Source organism: Rattus norvegicus, chromosome 1, assembly GCF_021556685.1.
Source record: "Rattus norvegicus strain SHRSP/BbbUtx chromosome 1, alternate assembly SHRSP_T2T, whole genome shotgun sequence".
NCBI classification, from domain to species: domain Eukaryota; kingdom Metazoa; phylum Chordata; class Mammalia; order Rodentia; family Muridae; genus Rattus; species Rattus norvegicus.
Window position 1 is genome coordinate 107,408,049 of NC_141534.1, and position 27,140 is coordinate 107,435,188.

At 50.0% G+C, this 27,140-nt stretch overlaps 1 protein-coding gene across 4 annotated transcripts in view; it reads right to left on the bottom strand.

The window, feature by feature from the left end:
• Sult2b1 (sulfotransferase family 2B member 1) overlaps nt 1-27,140 on the bottom strand; it is a 61,134-nt gene that overhangs the window by 2,360 nt on the left and 31,634 nt on the right. Inside the window, exons 1-5 of one of the 4 annotated variants that reach the window (XM_087655057.1) lie at nt 26,723-26,835; nt 9,927-10,069; nt 4,251-4,459; nt 2,697-2,823; nt 2,315-2,409 (exon numbers count right to left, since the gene is read on the bottom strand). In XM_087655057.1, coding sequence (XP_087511183.1) covers nt 2,315-2,409; nt 2,697-2,823; nt 4,251-4,459; nt 9,927-10,069; nt 26,723-26,784 — 636 coding nt within the window. In that variant the 5' untranslated portion in view covers nt 26,785-26,835. Of the gene's footprint in view, nt 1-2,314; nt 2,410-2,696; nt 2,824-4,250; nt 4,460-9,926; nt 10,070-17,737; nt 17,904-21,114; nt 21,241-26,722; nt 26,836-27,140 lie in introns of those variants that run through there. The other 3 variants (XM_087655058.1, XM_087655059.1, NM_001039665.2) reach the window with 3 other exon arrangements.

Here is a 27,140-nt window from a genome sequence, read left to right on the forward strand (position 1 = left end):
AAAGAAAGAAAGAAAGAAACGTCCCACCCTAATCAGAGAACAGAGAGGTCCAGAGACAGCAAGGTTCAAAGCCTCATCGCTCAGACTGGAAGGTTTGACCCCCGAGCCCCACAGGTCCCCTCAACCTCACAGCCATCCACGGCATCCAGCTCTTAGCCGGTCACGGCATCCCGCGCCCTGCATAGCGGGTCACGGCACAGTCCCATAGCCTGCCTTTCCAGGCCATTCCTGGTTTCATAACCCTTTATTCTCTGAGCCACAGGCCTGTCCCAGAAACACACGTGTGGGCGGTGCCGCGCACCCCAGGAGTGGCCCAGAAGCCGTGCTTGGCTCCATGGCCCAGTTTTTGGTTTGGAGAATAAAACCTGAGAAACTGTAGGGAGGGAGACATGGCGCTGAAGCCTTTTCTAGACCGTGCCGTCAGAAGAACTTTATCAGGATAGAATGGGGGGGCTGCAGGCTGTGCTTGTCTTAGGCAAACAACCAGTCCACTCTAGAGTGCTAAAGTTCCAGTCTCCCCTCTGAACATTGCTGGTAACAAGTTTACCAGGGTAAACTTAAAAAAAGTTACAATTTGCACAGCTCAGAGTGGGTGATCTGCTGCCACTTTAATATATATGTTTATATACTTTTGAAAAAAATATTACGTGTGTGTGTGTGTGTGTGTGTGTGTGTGTGTGTGTGTACCCTCTGTTTATGTGTGCGTGTGGGGGTCAGAGGACAACCGGCAGGGGTCAGTTCCCTCCTTCCACACCTGGGGATTGAACTGAGGTTGTCGGGCTTGGTACAAAGCGACTTCACCATGAGTCAATGTGTAACTCTTTTTTTTTTTTTTTTTGGTTCTTTTTTTCGGAGCTGGGGACCGAACCCAGGGCCTTGCGCTTCCTAGGCAAGCGCTCTACCACTGAGCTAAATCCCCAACCCAATGTGTAACTCTTTTAATCTTTAAAAAGAACTACAGGTTCGAGTGTTTTACCTGCCAGTATGTATGTATGCCATGTGGCCTACAGAGGCCACAGAAGGTCACCAAATCCCCGGGAACTGGAGTTACAGGCAGCTGTGAGCCACCGTGCAGGTGCCTGGAACCTTAGCCCAGTCCTCTGCAACAGCAGCTGTGCTCTTGCCTGCGGGGCCCTCTCTCGGGCCTTTTTCTTTTACTGTTGGGTTTTTGTTATTGCCTTTTGTTTTGTCTTGTCTTTTATATGTTTGAGGCAGGGACTCTCGATGTAGCTCTGGCTGGCTATGAACGTGCCACCTGCCTCTTTCTGCCTCTGGTCCCTTCCTTCCCCTCCTCTGGGAGCAGCGGCCTGCAGGCCCTCACCGGTACTCAGCTGCAGATGCCAGGTATTGGCTCTCCTTGTTCCTAATGTGATATGCCCTTACTCAGACCCCAGCTAGTTATTCCCACTGAGACAAGGCCGGGTCGGGCTTGGCGTGGGCACAATACTCAGGGCTAGGCACACTCCTCACCGCTCTGCTCAGGGCCACCCTCTTCACTGGTTCTGAGGAGGAGACGCCCTATACACTGAGAGTCTAAAGTGGTGACCGGTTTGTAATTCCAAGACTACAAAATGCAGGTCTCTAGAAGTCAGACTTGGTGACACAAGCCTGTCACCTTAGTCCCTGGAGGTTGACAGTTCAAAGTCAGCTGGGAGACGTAGTAAGACCCTAAGGTAATAAAACAAGGGCTAAGGACGGAGAGGTCTTGCCAAGAATCTCCCAGTGAGGACCTGGAGTTAAGGCTCATTTGTAGAGCATTTGCCTAATGTGGGTTCAGTCCCCCAAACTGAAAAGGGTAAATGGGTGACATCTACAGAATACACCTGGAATACCAGCACTTGGGCACTTGGGGAGGCTGAGTCGGGTAGATGGGCACAGCACACTTGAGACAGTGCTTAGCAGTCAGGGAGGCCGGGGTTTGATGCCATCTCAGGAGTTGGAAACAGGTCATCTTCAGATACTTGGGCTACATGAGACTTAGCATGATGGAAGAGAGAAGGAAGGAAGGATGATGAGGAGGAGCAGGAAGAGGAAGGGGGAGGAGGAGGAGGGGGAGGCAGCTTCCTCAGTGCCTTTGTACTGGCTGCTCTGGCTGCAGACTCTCCTGGCTGCTTGCTTTTCCACTATTGCTGTCTCTGTGGCCATCCCATCTGATCTTGAGTGGATTTGCTCCATCTGTCTATTGTCACTGCCTTTGCCATCCCCAGACCTCTACAAGTTTTGTTTCCCCCCGGTACATGGACTGGTAGGAAGTTGGCAGGGATCCGGGAGCTTGCGGTAAGGGAGGAGGGCCAAGGGCAGACACCAGACAAACCTGCTGCAGCTCCTCGTAGGTGATAAACAGGAAGTTCTCTCGGCCCCGCATCCGGATCCAGCCCTTGATGTGGTCAAACCAGGAGCCAAACTGCACTGCAGGCAGTGGAGGGTGTGTGAGGACCACATGGCTCTCAGGACCAGGCTGCGCAGGCCACTCTGTCCTGGCTGCCTGGAGCCTTTCAGCCAGGGCTAGAGACCCACCCTAGTCAGCTCCTGTCTGTGCAGTCCACCCCTGTCCCGTCCATCCCCGAGCAGAGAAGGGACCATAGCTCTTCTGCCTCCTGGTCTCTGTCTTGGTCTCCTGGTCTCTGCATCCACCTCTGCTCGCCCAATCTCTCCCCAGCTTTGTTTCTTCTGACTCTTCCCTTCCTCGTCCTCACCTTCTCCTTTGAGGAAATTCTGAAGGAACTGTTCAGGTGTACCAGGGTCCTTTAATTGTACAGCAATCTTAGAGTAATAATAGAGGGAGACCACGACGTCCCGGGGGTTCCGGCCCAAGTAAATCACCTGTATACAGACAGAGAGTGGAGGAGATGTCATATACAGCAGGATCCTGCCCCTGAGGCGGCCTGCCTCGCCCCCTTCTTCTGAGACTGCAGGCAGAACATACTCTTTTGTGTTGTTTTTTTAAAACACTGCTGTAGGGGTTGGGGATTTAGCTCAGTGGTAGAGCGCTTGCCTAGCAAGAGCAAGGCCCTGGGTTCGGTCCCCAGCTCCGAAAAAAAAAACAAAAACAAACATACAAACAAACAAACAACAACAAAAAAAAAACCACTGCTGTATTATCCCAGGCTGGCCTTGAACTTACTACTTAGCCAAGGATGATCTTCTTTTTTTTTTTTTTTTTTAAAGATTTATTTAATGAGTACACTGTAGCTGTCTTCAGACACACCAGAAGAGGGCATCGGATCCCATTACAGATGGTTGTGAGCCACCATGTGGTTGCTGGGATTTGAACTCAGGACCTCTGGAAGAGCAGCCAGTGCTCTTAACCTCTGAGCCATCTCTCCAGCCCCCTAAGGATGATCTTCTTGCTTCTATCTCCTGAGTACTCAGATCGCAGGTGTGCATCAACCTGGCGCCAGCGGTGGTGCACACATTTAAGCTCAGCATTGGGGGGGACAGAGGCAGGGGGAATCTCTGGGAGTTTGAGGACAGCCTGGTCTATAAAATGAATTCCAGGACAGCCAGGGAGGGCTACACAGAGAAAGAAACCCTGTCTTGAAAAAAACAAAACAAACAAACGAAAACAAAAACACAAACAAAACAAAAACAAAAACAAAAAAACCCAAAACAGGAAAACAACAGCAAACAGAAAAATTCCCAAACCAACCAACCAGACACGCAAACAGCCATGCCCAGCGCATGCAGCACTGGGCTGCAGCCCGGGACTTTGCTCTTGTATCATCGATTTAGCAGTTTGTTTCCCTCTGTCAAGTTTTTGGTTGTGGTTTTGCTTTTTTATTTTTTGAGACAGGGTTTCTCAGTGTAGTCCTGGCTGTCCTGGAACTCGCTCTGTAAGCTCAGGTTGGCCTAAAACTCAGACATCCCCCGCCTCTGCCTCCGAAGCACTGGGATTAAAGGTGAGCCACCACTGGCCAGCTTAATTTGTTTGTCTGACAGGGTATTGTTTTGTAACCCAGGAGGACCTGGAAATCATGGCCACTCTCCTGCCTCCACTTTGCAAATACTAGAAGGACAGGCACGCATGACCACACCTAGCCTAGAGTCCACTCCCTTTTAAAAGGTGGCCTACTGGGCTGGGGATCTGGCTCAGTGGTAGAGCGCTTACCTAGGAAGCGCAAGGCCCTGGGTTCGGTCCCCAGCTCCGAAAAAAAAGAACCAAAAAAAAAAAAAAATAAAAAAAATAAAAGGTGGCCTACCAAGGGGCACATGCTAATTCTACACCTCTACCCACAGCCCACCCACCTCACCTTGGCCTTGGAGCTGAAGGCGGCCTTCGTGAACAGTTCAATAGGGAGGTGGGAGCACATGAGGCGGGGACTGGGCCGCTCTGGAAGGCTGAAGGCACTTATGGTGGTCTCGCACCAGGGTGCACGTTGCCAGATGGGCTCCGAACGGATCCACGAGGGGTCCCCATCTTTCAGGATTAAGCAGATGATCTCAATCATCCAGTTGGTGCCTACCAGGAGAACAGGAAGGTTAGGTGGGAGCAAAGAGGGGATGGGGCGGGGAGGGGGTGGCAATCTGAAGCCAGCTAGGAGAGCAGGACCCGAGGCAGGGGACATGCCAGGTGTGGTGGTCATGAGTGTCATTCCAGCACCCTGGAGGCTAAGGCAGGAGGACCACTTGGAATTCCGGGCCTGTCTGAAATACAGTTTGAAACCCTATCTCAGAAAGCAAAAGACCAGGAGTGTGGTGATTGAATAAGAAAGGCCCCCAATAGGTTCACAGAGTTGAAGGCACTATTCGAAAGGGTTAGGAGAAGCTGGAGGAAGTGTGTCACGGTGTCTTTCTCTCCTTGCTGCCTGAGGACTTGGCTGTAGAACTCTCTCAAGCATGTTGGCCTCCGTGCTACCGTGCTCCGTGCTCCGTGCTATGAGGATAATGGACCAAACCCCAATGAATGCTTTCTTTCATCAGAGTTGCCTTGGTCAGGCTGTCTCTTCACAGCAACAGAACACTGACGAAGACAAAGGGAGCTGGAGAAATGGCTTCGTGGATGAGAGACCTGACCACACTTGTAGAGGACCCAGGTTCAATTCCCAGCACCCACACGGCAGCTCAAAACCATCTGTAACTCCAGCTCCAGAGGATGTGACGTCCTCTTATGGCCTCTGTTGGCAATGCATACACACAGTGCATAGACATGATGCATGTGAAACACCCATCCATATAAAAAATAAAATAAAAAATTTATGCAGTACACTGTACACTGTACACTGTACACTGTAGCTCTCTTCAGACACACCAAAAGAAGGCATCGGATCCCATCACAGATACTTATGAGCCACCATGTGGTTGCTCAGAATTGAACTCAGGACCTGTGGAAGAGCAGTCAGTGCTCTAAAGCACTGAGCCATCTCTCTAGCATCCCTTAAATAAATTCTATTTTTTTAAAAAACTTCTTTTTTGAGGTTGGGGATTTAGCTCAGTGGTAGAGCGCTTGCCTAGCAAGCTCAAGGCCCTGGGTTCAGACCCCAGCTCCGAAGGGGGAAAAAAAACTTAAAAAAAAAAGATTTATTTATTTTATGTATATAAATATACTGAGTTGTCTTCAGACACACCAGAAGAGGGCATCAGATCTCATTACAGATGGTTGTGAGCACCATGTGGTTGCTGGAGTTTAACTCAGGATGACCTCTGGAAGAGCAGTCAATTCTCTTAACCAACGAGCCATCTCCCACATAAATTCTTTAAAAAGAAAGAAGGTTTAGGGCCATCAAGATGGCACAGAGGATAAAGGCACTTGCGGCCAAGCGTGATGACCTGAATTCCAGTCCTAGGATTCACATAGCGGAAGGAGAGAATCAACTCCTACAGGTTGTCCTCTGACCCGTGCACGCTTTGTGGTACACACACACACACACACACACACACACACACTATGGCAGGGGGAGCAGAGGGCGGGCTATGTTCTGGCCCTTTTCTGGCCTCTGCAGGTAACGTGCACGCGCACATAATGCTCAGACATCCATGGCAGTAAAACACCCATATGCATAAAATTAAAAAATATAACCACCAGGAACTCCAGTTCTGGGAGAACTATAACTCTGCTTACCAGTGCTGGCTGGCTGTGGGGCCCCTGGGCATGTGCAGAGTAGACACTGCTGTATTAGCCCTGTGTATTGCCTATTGCTTATCTCTGCTCATCTGCATGACAGACTGCAGCCCAATGAGCAGGTGGTAACCCATCATTCAGTCACAGAGCCCCAAAGGCTCTGTAACACAGCCACCACCTTTCATAATGACAACTTTGGAATTTTGGTTTCTTACACACACAGACACACACAGACACACAGACACACACACACACACACACACACAGAGAGAGAGAGAGAGAGAGAGAGAGAGAGAGAGAGAGAGAGAGAGAGAGAGAGAGAGTTTTTGTTTTAATCCCTGGTGTAGGACATGGGTGGGGCTGCTTCACAGCAGCTGACTGTGATTTGCCTCGTGCTCTAGCAGGGGTGTGATTTTGCCAGCTGCAGATAGTTTCTGAGACTGTGTGACATTTGGAATTCTGTGGACTTTTTTAGAGGGTATATAAATTCTAGAGCTGCGAGAGGCAGTTTGGGTTGCTGGTTGCTACTTGTGGTTTGTTAAGTAGTCATGTGCAAATTAGAAACAAGAAGAAATTAGATATTCTGATGGCAAAGATCTAACTCGCCCCAAGGAATGTTACATATCAGCAGGAAGTAGTCTAACACTAATAACTGCTTTCGGATCCCTGACTTTATACAGGGAGCTCTTTCCTTTCTTCTCTGTCCTTTTCTCTCTCCTATCTAGTGTCAGGGGTTGAAAGAGTGGAAGTAAAGGAGTGGAGAAGGGTGGGAGAAAGAAGATCCCACAAACTAGCAAAAGACAGGCTGCAGCCTTTGAAGGTATTGTGCTGGTTGGGGATTTAGCTCAGTGGTAGAGCGCTTGCCTAGCAAGCAGAAGGCCCTGGGTTTGGTCCCCAGCTCCAAAAAAAAAAAAGGGGGGGGGAGAAGGTGTTGTGCTTCTGGTACCTGCATGCTTTTCTAAGATTTACCCACTTCTGAGTGTGTGGGGGTCAGAAGGAAACACTATCTTCTATAACTCTCTACTTTCTTTTTAAAGAAAGGGTCTCCTAGTGATCATGGACCTTACCATTTCTGTTAAACTGGCTGGCCATAAAGTCGCCAGGGTCTACTTGTCTCTACCCCTCAGCCCTGGGATTATAGGCACACGCTATCTGCCATGCCTGACCGTTTTGTGAGTTTGGGGACTCAAATTCGAGTTGTCGGCCGTGGCAGCAAGTGCATTTCCCTGGTAAGACACTTAACTGCCCTTATTTAGTTATTTTTGTCATTGTTCTTTTCCAGACAGGGTCTTACTATGTAGCTTTGGCTGTCCTGGAACTCACTATGCAAACTGGGCTGGCCTCAAATTCATAGAAATCGCCCTGCTTTTGCCTCCTGTGCCCTGAGATTAAATGCAGTACACCTGACCAATTATTTTTGGGGATTTTGTTTTGTTTTGTCTTTTATCTGTCTGACTATATTAAGAGGGATTGAGTTGAGAATTTCAGAAATACTAGGCAGGTACTCAACCACTGAGCCATGCCCCAGCCCCTCACTGGGGGATTCTAGGCAGGGGCCTGTACTGCTGAGCTACATCTTATTTCTTTTGACTTTTTTGTCATGAAACATTAAAATTACATTAAGTAGCTGGGTGGTGATGGCCCAGCACTCCGCAAGCAGAGGCAGGCAGATCTCTGAGTTCGAGGCCAGCCTGGTCTATAGAATGAATTCCAGGACAGCCAGGGCTAAACACAGAGAAACCCTGTCTCAAAAACCCACCGCCAACAACATATTCACATTAAACTGTCTAGACTGGCCTTGGGGGTCCTCCTTCCTCAGACTCTGGCCTAGGAAAGACAGTAGGCCTATGTCACTGCCTTGTGTCTGAATCCCTTGAATCCTCCTTTCAGCAAAGGAGTTGGAGTCAGAGGCTCAGCCTCAGTGGGGCTCTCCCTAGCTCTAGCTACGGTTCTCAGTTATCAATGACCAGGAGAGGGCGCCAAAGGAATATAATTCTTCTGCTTTGTTCTGCATGTGTCACCACTGGCGATCTGTGAGCCTTTTAGGGGATACACAATGACAAGAACCCTCCACTAAGACATCTCAGTGAAGCGGAATCTGGAGACAAGGCAAAGAAGTCCCGCTCCCCAATTCATGACTGTGTGTGCGTGTACATGTGCGTATTTTTCCCTATAGAGGGTGGGGGTTACTCCTGTGTCTATTGCCTCTCTATGCTCTTGGGACCAGTTTATAGTTGGAGCCCTTTAGTGGTGACTTCACTAAATTTAATTTAAATACAACCACATCGTTTTGCAATAATCACCCCCCAAAGCTTGTCATTTTTCCAACAGAAACTGTAATCCTTAAACAAATGCCCTCCTTTCTCTCCTCAGGCAGCCCCTGTTAACTTACCCTCCCTAGTGGCTTTTTCCTCCAAGCATGGCTATTTTAAGGGCCCCATGTAATTCCTTTTCTCTCAGCCTGATGTCTGTAAGGTTCACACTTGGGGCAGGTAGGATGAGTCAGGGTTTTGTTTTTGTTTTGAATATTTATTTATTATGTATCATCATACAGCTTTCAAGTGGGCATCAGATTCCATTACAGATGGTTGTGAGCCACCATGTAGTTGCTGGGATTTGAACTCAGGACCTCTGGAAGAGCAGTCAGTGCTCTTAACCACTGAGCCATCTCTCCAGCCCCCTTAACTATGTTTCTTGTTTATTTACTATTTGTCTCACTATGTAGCCCTGGCTGGCCTGGAATTTCCTATGTAGATCAAACTCACCTGGCTCGCCCCTGCCTCCTTAGTGCTTAGAATAAAGACATATGCTGCTATAGGCATATTCTTGATTGCTAATTGGTATAAGAAGTCCCAGCCCACTCTGGGCAGTGCCTCTCCTGGGCAGGGGGCCTGGGTTTTATAAACAGTTAGCTGAGCAAGCTATAGGGAGCAAGGCAGTCACAGCAGGATCCTGTTTGACTTCCGTTTCAATTCCTCATTGAGTTCCTGGCCTGACTTCACTCTATGATAGGCTGTGGTCTGGAAGTGCGAACCACACCAGGCCTTTCTTCTTTGAGTTGCTTTTGGTCGGGTGATCTATTATAGTAACAAAAAAGAAAAGCAGGAAGCTCACTTGCGTTCCTTATCTGTGAAGACTGAGTAGCGTTCTGCGTGTGAGTTCAGAAGGAAATGGAGAGGCGGGGCATCCTCCACAAACGTGCTACACAGCGGGCATGGTTCTAGGCTCAGAGAACAAGCAATAGCCAAGGCAGACAAAGCTCTGAGAGAGAGCCAGATCAAGCTTCCAGTGGGCAAGCAGAGATTTAATCAATGAGGCTGTGCCTGGCAGCACACACTGCCATCCCAGAACCTGAGACACTGAGGCAGCAGGACCAGAGGTTCGAGGCTACATGAAAACCTGTCTTGACAAAAACGAACAAACTGGGCTGGAGAGATGGCTCAGCGGTTAAGAGCACCCGACTGCTCTTTCAGAGGTCATGAGTTCAATTCCCAGCAACCACATGGTGGCTCACAACCATCTGTAAAGAGATCCGATGCCCTCTTCTGGTGTATCTGAAGACAGCTACAGTGTACTTATATATAATAAATAAATAAATCTTTAAAAAAAAAAAAACGAACAAATTACCCACCAAACCACACGTAGCTGATGGCACACAATGCTAAGAAGGCTTAGGGGACCTAGAAGGTCTGGGGACACTATTGCAGCCCTAGATTAGCAGACCTTCAGAGTCTCCATGGATGAGGGACTTAGGGCGCAGTGCAAAGGAAGGTGCTCCCAGCAGAGGACAAGCTCCCAGGTTCTGCAAAGCAGGCTCCTCCCTTCCCTCCTCCCTTCTTCCCTGAGCCCAGGCTAGCACCACAGGTACCTGATTTGGGGTAGGTGACGATGAAGATGTCGTCGTCCCGCACATTGCTAGTGTTCTCGGCCAGACTGAGGCTCTCTGGTGTATACATGCCGACTGGAAAGGGAATGCCTTTGTACCTGAAGTATTCACCTTGCAGCTTCTGGCTGTAAGAGAGGGAAGGGCAGGTGTAAGGAAGAACAAGGAGGTCGGCAAGAGTCCCACCCCAGGGAGGAGTGTCCTTTCTCTGAGCCTCATGTGCCCACTGGAAAAGTGGACCCGCTTCGACTCCGCCACAACAATCCCATGATGTCATGTCTGCTATCCCCCACGCTATGGGTGTAGAAGCTGAGCGCAGCAGCGGGAGGCCCAAAGCCACGCAGCTGGTAGGAGGAAGGATACTACGTGTCCGTGTCCGCAAAGTGGAGCTAACTCTCCTCCTTGTGTTATTCCACATCCCGACCCTGGAGGGCGACACCACGTCTTCAGGCCATTTTCCGAATGAGGAACCCAAGCCAAAGGTGGCAGGTGCCCCGCCAACGCTGCACGCTGCAGAGCCCATGTGAGAGCCCACGATGACTCACTGAGAAGCTAAAACGATCTAGCTGCTTGTCCCAAAGCCATGACGCATTTACGCAGCCACGGAACTGAGTTTCCGAAGAGAAGGCTGAACGAGACCTTTCAGAATGGTGCAGGAAATGTCCTACCAGTGAGCCATGCCCCAGCCCCTCACTGGGGGATTCTAGGCAGGGGGTCTACCACTGAGCCACGCCCACAACCCTCTATTAATTTGTTGGCGACAGGGTCTCGCTAAGTTGTTCTGGCTGGTCTTGAACTTTTGATTCTTGTGTCTCAGCCTCCTAAGTAACTAGGATAACAGATTTGGGCCACCAGGCTCATCTAGGACACATTTTTATCTAATGATTTTTTTTCTTCAGTGACAGAGCTTGAGTCTTAGTGCTGACACATTAGGCCATCGCCCTGCCACCAAGCTACAACCCTTGCTTTCAAGTTTTGAGGGCAAAAGAAACCACAGCACATTGCTTCATTTCAAAGAAGTAGCACTCACTGAAGCCCCTAAGAACAGCCTGGCTTCTGGGTGCTGCATCTGCTTCACTCCCTTGACGGGTGGGACGAGTGTTCTCAGACATGGGTTAGTGTCCTGGCTTCTGTCCCTGGATGCATGTCACTTTATCTTGGGGAGCAACTCCCACACTGCTCCACTGTGTAGTAACTGAATGGCATCAGTGTCCCGCTAAAGCCCTCTGCATGTGGCCTTCTCAGGTCCCTCATCTCCCAGGGAGGTTAAGATGGACAGAACTGTGGTTGTCACCAACTGCTCTTAAAACACCTTGCTATGAGTGAGACCAGTGGGTCACGCTGGTCATTCCCAAGACTCAGAAGGCTGAGACGGGAGGACAGAAAGCTAAAGGCCAACTCCAAAAGTACAGGGAGACCCTGGGAAGTAAGTGGTGGCATTGCACGCCGTTTGTCCCAGGATTTGTGAGGCAGAGGCAAGGCAGATCTCTGAGTTTAAGGCCAGTCTGCAGAGTTCCAGGGCTACAGAGAGAAACCCTGTCTTGACCCCATCCCCCAAAAAGGAGGGGCTGGAGAGATGGCTCAGCAGTTAAGAGCACTTACAGTTATTTTAGAGAACCCAAGTTCTGATTACAATACCTATATAAGGCACAAATGCCTTTAATTATAGTTCCAGGGGATCTGATGCTCTCTTCTAGTCTTTGTGAGCACCCATACAGACACACAGAGATGCAGACACACAGACATACAGACACACACAGACACACACAGATGCAGACACACAAAGACATACAGACACACACAGACACACACAGATGCAGACACACACACAGACATACAGACACACACACAGACATACATGCACATAAATACATTAAGATGCATCTTAAAAAGAAAGCAGGGGGGTTGGGGATTTAGCTCAGTGGTAGAGCGCAAGGCCCTGGGTTCGGTCCCTAGCTCCAAAAAAAAAAAAGAAAGAAAGCAGGAATGTTTGCAGTGTAAAATCCCCCAGTGAGGGGCTGGGGGTGTGGCTCAGTGGTAGAGCCCCTGCCTAGACTCCCCAGTGAGGGATGGGCATGACTGTGTGGTGTGTCACTAGACCCTAGAGCAGCAATAATAACTATGTTGGTGATGAGAGTTTGGTTCTGAGGTAAAACTCAGACACATGGAGGATAAGCATTCAGGAATATTCACCGTGGGACACTCTCTATGCCTTGCTTTTCTTGTTTTGTTTTGGTTTTGGGGTTTTTTTTTTTTTTGTTTGTTTGTTTGTTTCGTTTGGCTTTTTTTTTTGGTGTATATATGGGTATAATTCCTTCCACCTCATAGCATTTTCTAATATGGAGAAAGCATTGTATCAAAGTTGGTTAAATTTCATGGAGAAGAAAGGCAGGAGGCTGGCTGTAAGTGGTCAGCATACAGTCTGGTTAGAAGCTCATATCCCATAAACTTGAGATATCTAAGAAATAGCCATTTTGTACAGCAGTGGACCAGTATTAGCAAGGCCCTATTCAGACCAGACTGCAGGGCAGTGTGTCTTGTAAGTTGTAAATTCTCTAGATACTACATTTCTTCAGTGACGTTATCAGGTTTCTTTCTCCATAGGTTGAATCCCGAGGTAGAATTTGTGACATCACCAGTTACCAGGCAGTTTGGCTGAACAGACAGGAGCAGTGAGGTCAACGGTTACCAGGCAGATTAGATGCAGAAGGTCTGCCCATGGCAAAGCCTATGGTGCCTTGCCTCCTTGAGCCTCAGTTTCCTCACCTATCACAAGTAGACAGCAATAATTACTACTTCAAGCCTTCAGTGCTATGAGGATTATAAGAGCTTGTACATCTTAAGTGCTGGGCTTTTAAGAGATACTCGGTGGTTAGCCCCAGGTATGGTTTAGTCTTTGATCTCACCAACTCCTTGAGAGAGCTATTTCTTTCTCATTACAGGAGTGGGAAACTGAGTCACCTTCCACAGAAGGATCTTGTGCCCTTAGGCACCCTGAAATCATTCCTGGATAAGTAAGTAAATGACTATGGACACCTGGCCCACTGTTCCACCAGTTTAAAAATACATTTCTTTTTTTTTTTTTTTCTTTCAGAGCTGGGGACCGAACCCAGGGCCTTGCGCTCGCTAGGCAAGCGCTCTACCGCTGAGCTAACTCCCCAACTCCAAAAAAAAATCTCTGAATGCAGCTCAGGTCCTGAGAGGCCAAGCGGCAAGGAATCAGGGCTGCTGGCACTCAAAGTCAGATGTGAGGCGATGAATGCAAGAGGGAGTGACGGCTGAATGTGCGAACGAGCAGATGAAAGAACAAGGGAATGGATGAATCGCACACAGACACATTTGAGAATGGATAGAGGAATGTCTAAATGAATGACAGAGTTGAGAAATGTCCCTGAGTGCTTGTGTCCCCTCCCTTTCCTGTGCTCTCAACCCTGGGTACTGTGGGGACTTCACCAGCCAGGATGTGGCACTCTCGAGCCTCCTGTAGACGCCCCCCATCCCCTCCTTAAGGCCAGCTCTGCCCCCCCACCTGGCCTCTCCCCCTGCTGTGTCCATTTCTCTAACACCTCTCGCCCCTAGGGTCACACAGCCTCTGGGTTTCATGTCTTGTGCCTTCCTGATTCTCTGTGCCAACAGCCACAGATGTGTCTGTCTCCCCTGGTATCCTCTGAAGGCAACTCAGTTCCTATGGTAGAGAAGGGAAAGGGCTGAATTTGGACAGGGTTCCATGTCAGGAGACAGATGGAAGGAAGGAAAGCCACCATGGCCTATGGCCTAGTCTGCTGCCGTCATCATGTTATAATCCTGCCTCCGCCAAGGCTCCCACAGTCAGCTCTTCCCACCTGCAGGCCAGGGATGGTCCTTCCCACCTGGAGGGACCGTCCAGGACCAGGTGCTTCTGCTCTCCCCATGTTCAAAACCTCAGGTTACCGACAGGAGGTAACCATGCTATTACAAGAACCCACGAGGCACCCCCATCTGCTCTGTCCCTCTGTGCCACCATCTCTGTCAGCCCAGCCCACTGGCCTTGTTTCCCCTCCTGCGCTGGGTCAATCCTGCTGTAGGGTTTTACACATATTATGGAGGCCACCGGATGGACAACGGGCTGGCCACATGTGCTCCACAGCTGCACCCCACTAACACACACATTTGTCCCCTTCTGATTTGTTTCTGTTCACATAGCTCAAGCTGAATATTGTCTTACCTCACCCAAAACATGGATGGGGCTCACGGAGGCTTTACTTTAAGGCTTTTGTATTTCCTGCTAAAGCACACATCGGGTGCCTTGGGAAAGGGTCCTGAGTCTAAACTCCGGTTACAGACACTTCCCACACACCTTCCACAGCCTCAGAGACGTCACATCCAACATCATCACTTCTCCATGTTTTGGCTCTGACAGGTTCCACGAGGTCAGGTCTACCTGTGGTGTCATGCCAGCTCTACGAGAGGTTTGGATTCTGGAGTGCTTAGGGCTTCAGAGCTCCCAAGTGGAGGTAATCAAGCCATATATTCTGGATGTCTTCTCTGTCCAGGGGCTTTACAGTGAAGAACCTTTTTCTTTATATTAATTGATATACATGTATGGATGTTTTGCCTTCCTGTGTTAGCTGAGCACCACTTGCAGTGTCTGCAGAGGCCACAAGAGGGCGTCAGATCCCCTGGGGCTGAAATCACAGAAGATTGTGAACTACTCTGTGGGGGGGGGGCGCGCGCGCGCGCGTGCGCATGCGCTGAGAACTGAACCCCGGTCCTCGGTAAAAGCAGCCGTGTTCTAACCCACTGAGCCATCTCTCCAGACTCAATTATTTATTTAGGTTCTGTCTCTTTTGTTAATGTCTCCAAAATGCTCCCAGCACTGCCTGCACTAGGGAGAGAAAAATTCCACCCGCACATCAGTGTCCGCTGAAGGGAGGGAATTTCTGTGCATGGTCCTCCCCGACCTAGTGGATTTACTCAGCGATGTTGTGAGGTTTCTGATGACCCCCTGACCTATAGAGGAGACAACAGAGGTTCAGAGAGGCTGAGCCACCTGGCTAACATCACATAGCTATGGAGGGCAGAGCGGATGTGAACCCAACAGATTAGGATGGCACAAAATTGACCGAGTCTGTCCAGAGAAGCCCTGGTCATACTGTATCCAGCCCCACCACAATGTCAGTGCCACAAGCTGGTCAATGTAAGGATCAATATAATTATCTCCTAGTTAATGCACTATAATAATGCACTATAACTTACGTTATAATGAAGTATAACATAAGCAAAGCTTGTAAAACACCGTCTCTTCTTGGGTGTTTAACCACGAGAAACAAAACATCCAGTAAAGAGCTTGCCTCAGAAGCATGTGGACTTGGATTTGACCCCCAGCGTTGCCATAAGAGCCCCAACTGGGACAGTTGCCACATGTAGTGTAATCCCAGCACTGGAAGGGGGAGTCCCTGGAGTTCACTGGCCAACCAACCTACTCTAATCAGCAGTATTTCAGTTCAGTGAGAGAACCTGTCTCAAAAGAAGGTAGATGCACCTGGCAAAATGGCTCAGAGGTAAAGCCACCGCCTGCCAGGCCTAAGGACCTGAGTCTAATCCCCAGAACCTCTTGTGGAGGAGAGTATGGACTCTTGTAAGCTGTCTTCTGACCTATGAGCACATGCTACTGCACGCACAGGCACACACATGAATACATATGTAAATGGTGGGTGACTCCTCTGACAGTCACGCTTAACCTCTGGCTTTCACATTTGTCCATGCATCTGCATGCCTGAACACACACATACACACAGACACACACACACACACACACACACACACACACACACAAATACACACACAGATACACACATACACACACACAAATACACACACAGATACACACATACACACACAGACACAGATACACACACAGACACACACACAGATACACACACACACAGAGACACAGAGACACACACATGTACATACACACACACAAATACACACACAGACACACAGACACACAGACACACACATGTACATACACACACACAGATACACACATAGATACACACATACACACACAGACACAGATACACATACACAGATATATATACACACACAGAGACACAGAGACACACACAGGTACAGGCACATGCACACACACACACACACACACAAACACACGTGCATGAACTCACAGTGAAGCAGCAGTGGACAACAGGAGATGAGAAGGTGCCTCTGTGCTGCTAAGGTGTTGGGGGAGGCAACAGTGAACCACAGACAGCAGCTCTGGAAATCACAGAGTGAGATGGCTCTGCCAGAGCCGGCTCCCACCAGAGCACACCCATTTCCATAGGATTTCTAGCCAATGGCTGAACCACTAGGGACAGGAGGCAAATGCACCCACATTCTCGGGTAAGCAGGGCACAATGGGACAGTGCAGGCAGTTGGGAGAAGATGGGTAAGTCCGAGGCCTTTGAAGGGCTTTAGGAGTGTGTCACATCTCCTGAGGTATGACACACTTCCTCCGACATTGATTGTACTATATGGCTGTTTTGTTTCTTGAGGCAAGGCCTCACTAAGTAGCCCAGGTTCCACTCAAATCCCTGGCAATCCTTCTGCTGTTGGCTCCTTAGTGCAGGGATTACAGGGGTGCACACCAGGTCTATGTGCTGCTGGACATGGAACCCAGGCCTCATGTACGCTAGGCAACCAAGCCAAATCCCAAGCCTGTGGCTCTCTCTATTAAGACACCCGACATCCATTACTACAATGATGGTCAGTGCTTGCCTGTGACTCTCTTGTCTATTCAGGATACTTGAGAAGGGACCTCACCATACCACTACCTCACTACCTCCCCTCATGTGAGCAATAGCCAAAGATATGTCAGGCTCCTGCACCAGAGGGTGGCCAGTCACCTACTGATATATCACGAGCCCTGGCCAAAGGTCAGGGGCTCTAAGAACACTGAAAATCCCAGTGGCACCTTCTGTCCTTGGGATTGATTCAGACAGCTCCAAAGCTCCAAACGATGTCACTAAAAAGAGCAGAAAGTGATGTGGGTCTGAGACAGGAGAATTTTGCAAGTTTAAGAACAGCCTGAGGTACAAATCCAGACCCAGTCTCATAATAAAGGAAGTGGAAGAAGAGAAGAAGGAAAATGAGAAAGAGGAGGAGACAGAAGAGAGAGGAGGAGTGAGGGGGAAGGGGAGGAAGGAGAGGAAGAGGGAGAAGATGAGGAGGGGAGGAGGGAATAGAGGAGGAAGGGGAGGAGGGAGAGGAGGCAGGAGAGGAGGCAGGGGAGGAGGAGGAGGGAGAGGAGGAGGAGGAGGACGAGAGGAGGAGGGAGCAGAGATAGGATTAATCTCAGACAGGGAGCTCTGCAACAGAACATTTTCATTTTGGTCACAGGAGGTCAGAGGCACCCCTCTGAGGCGGTGATGTATAGAAACTCCTAAGAGGATGAGGAAGAAGCTGTGGGGTCTCAGAAGGACCCATGTGTGGCATCTGATGGCTGGGAAGACTGTAGCCCTAGCTCAGCCAGCCCCCACTGTCACAGCTGCCAGGCTGTTCTGCTGATTCACCTTGGGGTTAGCTCAGCAGAGTCCCCCAGCCTGAGCCAGCTCCAGTTACATCATGGCCAGTGTTTACAGCAAAGTCCAGCCGCCCAGCCTTTGCCTGCCAGACGTCCTTCCTCACATCCCTGCTCACCTCCACGCTGCCTTCTGCATCCAGTGCATCTGTGCCAGCGTCCCCAACTCCACTCGGCAGGATGACTCACACTTAGCCAGAGCCAGAGCAAATCTACTGAAGCGACATTGGCTTACCCTCGCTGGGAGATTCAGTCCCAGTTTTTCTATGATGCATGGCCGGCTCAGACAGTACCACCCGGCTGTTCTCCACCTTGTTTACTCTTTGGCCACCACTTGACACTTAGTATCTTTTTTCTTTGTGTGTTTTCCTTCTTTCAGTGAACCTTCCACAATAGTAAAGGAGCTGGGAACCTGTGCTACCTTCCAGACAGGGAGAGTGGAGAGTCGGGTGAGGGGCAGTAGTGTTTGTTACATGAACAAACAACCATGGCCCCACCCCTGAAATGTAGGGACACACGGATGACCTTGAGCAAGAACCCAGTGAAGCACACAAGATCTAGACTGCAGCAGGGAACAGCCAGAGCCAAGAGGAGGAAATGAGCGCCCAGCAAAGCGCTTGCAGCCAGTCCATCACAGAAACCGGTTTTCATCTTGTTTGTTTGTGCGTTAGTTTTCCAGACATAACTTTTTCTGTGTAGCTTTGGTTGGCCTGGGGCTAGCTCTGTAGACCAGGCTGGTCTGGAACTGAGAGATCTGACTTCTGAGTGCTGGGATTAAAGGCATGTGCCACCATTCCTGGTGTGTTTCCATCTTGTCAGTATCCTCAGATGACACCCTTTCCATTTCTGAAATTCACTACATAAATGTCTGCTGTAAAGAAGCTGGGAAACAAACTGACCTTAGTCACCCGCAGCCAGGAATGTGTGGGGCTCAAAGGTCTTGGCCCATGTGCCTCAGGTTAAAATGCATGAGGCTGAGTCTGGTGGGAGGAGCCTGTTACCACAGCAGTCTCATGAGAGATCGAGGCAGGAGGAGCTTGATTTCAAGGCCAGCCTGTGAAATTTAGAGAGACCCTGATGCAAAACAAAAAGAAGGAAGAGGAGCCAGCATGGTGTACCCAGCACGGTGGCACTCACATTTAATCCCAGTTCCAGGCTGGCAGAGACAGGTAGATCCCTGAGAGTTCTAGGACAGCCTGCTCTACATAGAGAGACCCTGCCTCAAAACACAAAACATAAAGTAAAAGAAGGGCAGGGCATGGCTGATGGTAAAGCACTGGCCAGACATGCCAGGGTCCTGGGTTCAATCCCCAGTGTTACCCAAAATAGACAAATCTCTTTAAGTTGTAAAACACATCTAACTGCAGATCGCACACGTGCCCACAGCCATGTATTCATAAGCGAGCAACTGCCAAGGTCATCGTCACGTGAGCTTCAGGACAGAAACCTGTATGTGTTGTGTGTATACATGGTATATGTGTGTGTGTATATATGTGCACATGTGTGCTATGTGTGCACGGGCTTGTGTTATATGCATGCGTGCACATGTGCATGCATACATGTGTGTGAAGTACATACATGTGCCTGTGTTGTGTGTGTTCATGCATGTGTCTTGTGTGTATGCATGCTTGTAGGTACTTGCATGTGTACATGTGTGTATTGTGTGTATGTTTATTGTATGTTTTGTGTGTGCCACTGGCAAGCAATAGTGGGATTGGACCCGGGGCTCTTTGCCAGAGCTCTACCACTGAGTCACGCTCCAGCCTCACTGGGGGATTCTAAGCAGGGCTCTTCCACTGAGCCGGGCAACGTATACCCCATTCACATCTGTCATTTTCTTTTTTTAATTAAAAGTTTTCCTCCAGGCTAGAGAGGTGGCTCAGGGGTTAAGAGCAGTGGCTGCTCTTCCAGAGGACCCAGGTCCAATTCCCAGGAAGCACATGGTGGCTCACAACCATCTATAACTTCAGTTCCATGGGATCTGATGCCCCCTGTAGGTACCAGGCACATATGGTACATAGGCATACATACATGCAAAACACCATACATATGAAATAAAAATAAATACATACATACACACACACACACACACACACACACACACACACACAGAGCATTTTCATTTTGAAGAATGGTACCCATCAAAGTAAATTTAACAAGCAGAAGCTCTTGTGCCAGCCGGGGTCAGGAGACAGGACGTTCCAGGCAACATGTAGGTTCCCTACCCACCAGTCCTGACGGTCCCTGCTGTTTTTCTATTCTCCATTCCAGGGTGAATGAGACTGGCCCTGACTTTATAGAATGTCATCCTAAGAGCTACTTCTTGGTGTCTGGCTGGTTTTACTCAGGGAAAGGTGTAAATTTGTAATTGAAATTCCTAAATTTGTAAGAGCCCTTACCTGTAGAAGGGCTCTGTATAGATTCCAGAATGTGAGGGTCCTCTAGTTAAAGACACAAAAGGGGGGGTTGGGGATTTAGCTCAGTGGTAGAGGTAAAGCGCTTGCCTAGCAAGCGCAAGGCCCTGGGCTCGGTCCCCAGCTCCAAAAAAAAAAAAAAAAAAAAAAAAAAAAAAGACACAAAAGGGAATAGTCATAGGCCGGGTCACACAGGCCTTCAATCCCAGTTCTCGGGAGACTGAGGCAGGAGGATTGTTTGAACTTGAGGACAGCCAGGGCTATAGAACCTGCCTCAAAATAAAACAAAGCAAAACAAAAATTTATAAATGGTGTTTTAAATTCCAGCAGCTGATTGGCCGCACGGAACACTTCCTTTAGATTGACGTACAACCCTCACATTGTTGGTCCATTTGAGAGAGGAGGACAGAGGCTGCGAGATACGGAGTGACAAATGACAGAGACATACCTTTGGTCCAAAGTTCTCCCAGCTCTGTCCTTTCAGACCTTCGGTCTCCTTGAAGGGCCTGCAAGGCCTCCTACCCACCCTCTTTTGTCGGGCTCAGTCTGTTCCCTAATGCTCCACGCTCTACCTCCCCAGATCTCCTAGTGGCCTCTTGCCCGGGGCTCTTTCCACTTCTCTCTGATATGCTCCCCCATGTCAACCCCTACTGTGTGCCTTGATTGTACAGAGCATCACACAGGCACAGCACACCATCGAAAGCCACAGCTGCCAGCCACATGTGACTCCTGAGCATTGGAAATGTGACCACAGGGACAGGGGACAGAGGCTCTGACTTTCCCGTCCCCTTACTGACTTAGCAAAAGTTTTGACAGTGGGAAGCTCTAGCAGCAGCCTGGGAACAGCCAAGGCCTAGCCGACTTGTCAGCCGTGACCTCAATGAGATCAAAATGCAAATGGCACCTCTCCCCATGCAGAGCAGATGCCTGAGAGGTCACTAGACAGAGAAAGCACACACTACAGAGCTCGGGCTCAGTGTGGGAAGGAGTAACTCTACCTAATTTATATTTTAGTTTGTTTGTTTTAAAGACAGGGTCTCTGTAGCCCAGGCTAGCCTCCGCTTACAGCGCTCCTTCTGCCTACACTTCCTATATGCTGCGATGACAGCTGGGAGCTCTCAGAGCTCGTTTTTAGTCCTGGTGTCAAAGAGACAGTTAGCTGAGTTTAAATGAGCAAGGTGTTGATAAAGGCACTGACCAGAATTTCACAGTGAGGGACTGCGGAGGATGCTCAGTGGCAATGCCCCTGCCTCAAATCCGTCAGTGTGGGGCTGGGTGTGGTTCAACGGTAGTGATGTGCAGGAAGCCTCGGGTTTCATCTCACCTAACACAGCAAAGGGGAGGAAGACGGTTGGAGCTAAGGAGACGGCCCACCGGCTAACATGCTTGTGTCCAAGCATGAGTATCTAAGTTCAGATCCTCAGTGCCCATGAGTCAGGCACTGTGGTGTGTGTCCATATCTCAGAGCTGTGGTGTGTCTATATCTCAGAGCTGTGGTGTGTGTCTTTCTCTCAGAGCTGTGGTGTGTGTCCGTATCTCAGAGCTGTGGTGTGTCTGTATCTCAGCCACTGTGGTGTGTGTCTGTATCTCATTGCTGTGGTGTGTGTCTTTATCTCAGAGCTGTGGTGTGTGTCCGTATCTCAGAGCTGTGGTGTGTGTTCGTATCTCAGAGCTGTGGTGTGTGTTCGTATCTCATTGCTGTGGTGTGTCCGTATCTCAGAGCTGTGGTGTGTCTTTCTCTCAGAGCTGTGGTTTGTATCTTTCTCTCAGAGCTGTGGTGTGTGTCTGTATCTCAATCACTGTGGTGTGTGTCCTTATCTCATTGCTGTGGTAGGGCAGAGAAAAGCAGATCCCTGGGACTCTCTGACCAACCAATCTAATCGACATGGAGAGCTCCAGTTTCTGTAAGAGAGACTCTGTCTCGAAAAAAAAATAGTGGAGTTAGAGAGATGGCTCAGTAATAAAAAGTACTTAGTGCTTTTGCAAAAGGACATAAATTTGGATTCCAGAACCTATAGCAGGCAGATGCTACCTCTTATAACTCAGCTACAAGGGACCTGGCGCCCTCTTCTGGTATCCAATGTCACCTGCACAAACACATGCACATACACTCACAGACACACACACACACATGCTTAGATAGACACGTGGAAAGTCTTATTACCAAGATGCAGTCTCCAAGTCTTCACACGCACAGGTGGGCATGCCAGCACACATGTGCACACATGTGCCTACATCACATCCAGAAATGCACACAAAAGAGAAAGAAAGAAAGAAACAGAAGAAGGAAAGGTGGAGGAAGGTCCTGTTGGCCCTGCACAGACAGAGTGAACCTGTGAGCAGGCCTGGTTGGGGTGTGCTCCGAATCAGCTCCTGGTTCTCTCTCTCTCCTCTTGCCCCCTATTTCTGGGCTCAAGTGGGCTTACCGGCATTTGGAAAAGGAAGTAGGAAAAACCAGCTAAGAATGGCAACTCACTGCTGTTATTTCCAAACACTTGGGAGGTTGAGGCAGGAGGATTGCCATAGTTCAAGGCCAGCCTGGGCTACAGAGTGAGACCCTGTTGGAAAAAACCCAAACTGGGAATGGAGAGATGGCTCGGTGCTTGGAAGTACACTGCTCGCCCAGAGGATTCAAGTTTAGCTCTGGGCATCCACACTGGGCAGATCACAACCTCCTATGGCTACAGATGAGGAATCTAAGTCTTCTGACCTCTGTGGGCACCCACATTCTTGTGTGTGTGCGCGTGCATGTGTCACCCACTTAACAGCAGTTGCAGCTTCTCTGAGCCATCTATCCCTGGAGTCTGGTCAGAGCTCAGAGCACCCAGTCCTTAGTGCCTAGGCCCTGGTCCCTTCTTTAAGGCTTCTGGTTCAGATCTCATTGCTACCAGGATACCCCTTGTTGGCTCAGCATTTGATTACTAATGTCTGCTGGATCCCACATTTCCTCCTAGCATGAGCCCTCACACTGGGATGTCCCACTCTCCAGCCCCTGTCCCCTGAGAGACAATAAAGCATGACAGAGGAGACTGGCTTGGGTATCTGGGCTATGAGCATCTCCTGCTTCTTACCCTTGGTAACAAGGGGCCTCTACTTGCCTCTCGACCCCTAGGTAGGTACCTCTGACATGTGTTTATTGCTTAAAACTTTTCTAACAGCTCCTTGAGCAGAGAGCCCAGTTCTATGTGGTCTGTGAGATCTCCCCAATGTTGAGATGTAAAACTGGAGATTAAAAAACTAGGGGCTGGGGATTTAGCTCAGTGGTAGAGCGCTTGCCTAGCAAGCGCAAGGCCCTGGGTTCAGTCCTCAGCTCCAGGAAAAAAACAATAATAAAAACTAGCCAGAAGGCCTGACATTCCAACTGTTCTAGGGGTAGGGGTAAGAGGATTCCATGTACAAGGCCAGCCTGAATAGCTTAAGACTATGTTCCAAACTAAGAAGTAAAAAGACAGTGGAGTTCCCCAGCTCCGAAAAAAAGAACCAAAAAAAAAAAAAAAAAAAAAAAAGACAGTGGAGTGGCTATGGGGATAAGGTCCTTGGGGCACGATCTGATGACCTGAGTCCCATCCCTGGGACCAGCATAACAGGAGAGAACCAACCCAGAAAGTCATCCTCTGACCTTCACATGGGTGTGACATTCACAAGCCCATACAAGAGCACAAACAGACATGGTACAAATTTTGTAAAGAGAAGGCTAGGGGATGTGGCTCAGTGGCAGAGCCCCCACCTAGAATCCCCCAGCCTGGGGGTGTGGCTCAGCGGTAGGGCACTTGTGTAGCTTGTGTGTTCAATACCCAGCACCAGAAAAAACCAAAGCAGCCAACAGAGATTACTGGGCGGGAAGCTTTCTCTGCGCTCAGGCACACAAGCCAGTGGCTTCTCTGGTTCTTGTCTCAGTTCTTTTCCACAACATGTATGGATCTTCCCAGTGGAATGCTCACTGAGCCTCCTGGCCAGAGAGGCCTTTGTCCTTCCAGCCTTCTTCATACCCAAATCTAGGGCAGGAGACATTTTGCTTTCTGTGACTGAGATCTTGACTTCACACTAATTACATTTGAATGACCTTAGGCAACCCTCCTCCTCCTCCTTCTCTCTCTCTGTCTCTCTGTCTGTCTCTCCCACCCCCACCCCCACCTCCGAAACTGGCTTTCTCTGTGTAGTCCTGTCTAACCTGGAACTCCCTATGTAGACCAAGCTGACCTTGAACTCACAGAGATCTGCCTGCCTCTGCCTCCTGGGTGCTGGGATTAAAGGCATCCACCACTACCACCACCCAGCCCAGCCACCTTGTTTTAGTTTTTTAATGATAAAGTCCTCATGTAACCTAGTCTGGCCTTGACCTCACTATGACAAGGATGACCATGTTCTCCATCCCACCTCTATCTCAGAGTTCTGGGATGCCTGGCTGCTGTGGTTCAAGGGCCTCGTGCACTCAGCACTGAGCCATGGCCCCAGCCCATTCTGTCCTCCAGGTCCACGTGAGGCTGAGAGAGATACCTTCACTTAAAGCACACTGCTGCATAACCAACCCCATTATCTAGAACATTCCAAGGGCTGAATCTTGCTGACAGTCCTTTAGCCCAAATTAAATCCTGGACAGTTTGCATCACATGACCCATAATCTGGAACAGATAATGGCTCACCTGTTCTTGTTTAGGAGACTTAAAATGGAATCACATGTTGCCTCTGGGGTGTGGTAGGATGAGGTGCTGTTCTTTGCCCTGTGGGGTTCTGCTGATGCCCTCTGCCCACCACACCTCGCCCCACCTGCAGACCTGACTCACACCAAGATCAAAGGTTTCCTAATCTCTCTCCATTCATTCCTGGCCGTTGCTCTAATGAGTTTCCTATGCCGGCCCCTGTCCATGACAGGATGTCATGGAGCCCAGGACAGACTAGATCTGAAGAGGGACCATACCAATCTGGGCTCAAAGGGCCGTCACTCCCAATCCTATCCAGAAACCATAAACAACTGAGGTCTGAAATTCACATTTACATCTTCAGCCCCAAGAAACATTTGGCCAATAAAAGAGAGGACAGAGGTTGCCAGGGAAGGGGAAGGGCAAAGCACACAGGTCCTGCCTGAGGTGGGTAGTGGGCACGGGTAGAGGAAGAAACAGGAGGACGCCCCACTGCAGGGCGAGGAGAGACACAAGGGGCTCAGATTGCTCAAATGCATCAAAAGAGGACTGAGGGGGAGCCCAGACCTGCTTCTACCTCAAACCAGATCCATCCTGTTCCAATTTCTATTACTTATTCGTTCCTTCTGAACAAAACCCTTCTGAACCTTAAAACAGCTTCGGGGGCCATTGCCCTGGGTGCTGGGGAGCCACAGAAGATGCTCCAGCTGGGGACAGTGGTGTTTGGGGTTTAGAAGTGAACCTTACGTGGTTGGGGATTTGGCTCAGTGGTAGAGCACTTGCCTAGCAACCGCAAGGCCCTGGGTTCGGTCCCCAGCTCCGAAAAAAAAAGAAAAAAGAAAAAAAAAAAGAAGTGAACCTTACTTAAGTCTCTACAGAATCAAAAAACTGTACGTGCGAAGGCAGAAGGCACTGGGGCAGGGAAGAGCGGGGTGTGACCCTGAAGTCCTGGGGTGAATGGAATGCCAGTGGGGAGGAGAATGCTGGGGAAAGGGGTGGGGCCTGGAGGCGCCTGGATGCTACGAAGTCACAGCATGGCTGTCAGGATGGGTGGGGCAGCTCTGGGACCTCTGGGGTCAGGGAGGTAGGGGAGTGGCTCTAGAGGGGATGCCGGCCATGAGAAGGTCTGGCATAGGGAAGGTCCGTGTGGGGACTGACAGGCCGCAGAGATACGAGGGAAAGTGGCGAGCAGGACTGTGGGGGTCACAGGAGGAAGAACTTAAGCCTAAATCCTGGGTGGCAATACTGAGATGCAGAGAGAGCAAGTGACTGTCACTTGCAGAGGGCATTCCAGGGACTTGGTGGCACAACTAGGCAGAGAAGGGTGTCAGGTCGGATGAGGGTTACAGAGAGGCCCAGAGATCCTGGGAAGCTTGACTAGGTCACACAGCAATTGGGATTCAACTACTGGTCCCTGGAGTCTGAGTTCCAGGGTGCCTCTCCACACCCTGGCTCTTGGCTGAGGCAGGGGAAGGGAGGACTTGGAACAGTACTGGAATGAAGCAACCCGGGTGGGGACAGGACCTAGCTGTCCCCCTCCTTACAGCTCAGGGTATCAGAAGGTCATGGGAGGGCAGGGTGAGAGTGTAAGATACCAGGGCTGATGTTGAGGTCAGCAGCTAACTGTGAGACAGGAGAGAGCTACATTCCCTTCTGGGTTTCTGCTTGTTCAGCTGAGAAGTGAAGTCAAGGAGTGGGGTGTGGAAAGGCCCAAAGATGCCAGAAGACAGAGCTCTGTGATCAGGACACTTTCCTACCCAGCCTCAGTTTCTCCATCTGATAAGTGGGTATTCTGAGTGACTCATCTCCAGAAACAGAGGAACTATGCACATTGGCTACATGAGGAAAGAGGTTGGCCCTAATCTCTCTCAGCGGCCAAGAGTCACTTTCTGGTCTTTGAGCATCCCATGCTCCCTGCTGTCTCCCAGGTGGAGTTGCCATACGAGATTCAGCTGACTCAGCAACCTTAGCCTTTTGCAGCTTCTCTGGACCAGACTTCCCGGGTACCCTTACCCAATTTAGGTGAGCAAAGGCCCTGCCCCCCATCCCAAGACAGAAGAACCAGAGCATGAAAGAGGCATCCCCGTCACTATATCCAATGAGAGTCCCTTCACAGCCAGAGCCTGTCCCCACCCTCCCCAGGTCCTGGCAAGCAGGCCACCTCACCTAAGTTCGGAGACCCTGTTCTCCAATGAGCCCCATAGGGCCGGGGGCTGTGGCCCGTCCATGGCGGGCAGGGCAGGAGCTAGCCGGGCGTCGGGGCCAGGTGCGCAGCGTCTGCCGCGCCCGCCAGTGCCAGGTGCCTACCAGGCCGGCCCAGGGGAGGGGCACAGCCGGTTCTCCCAGCTGCTGCCCACGCCTCCTGCCGGCGGCAGGGAGGGAGAGGCTGGTGCCCTCCCAGGGCGAGGGTGGAGGCTCCATACGACCAGAGTCCAGGGCCAGCAGTGGGGACTTCCGGTTGTACCCCGAGTGGCCACCACAGCCCAGCTTGGCTGTCCGCCTCAGGGCAGCGGCTCACACATTCCTTCCTTCTCTTTTGCAATTTTTGCCAAGTAACTCCTGTCCCGGTGCCCCTGTGTTGAGC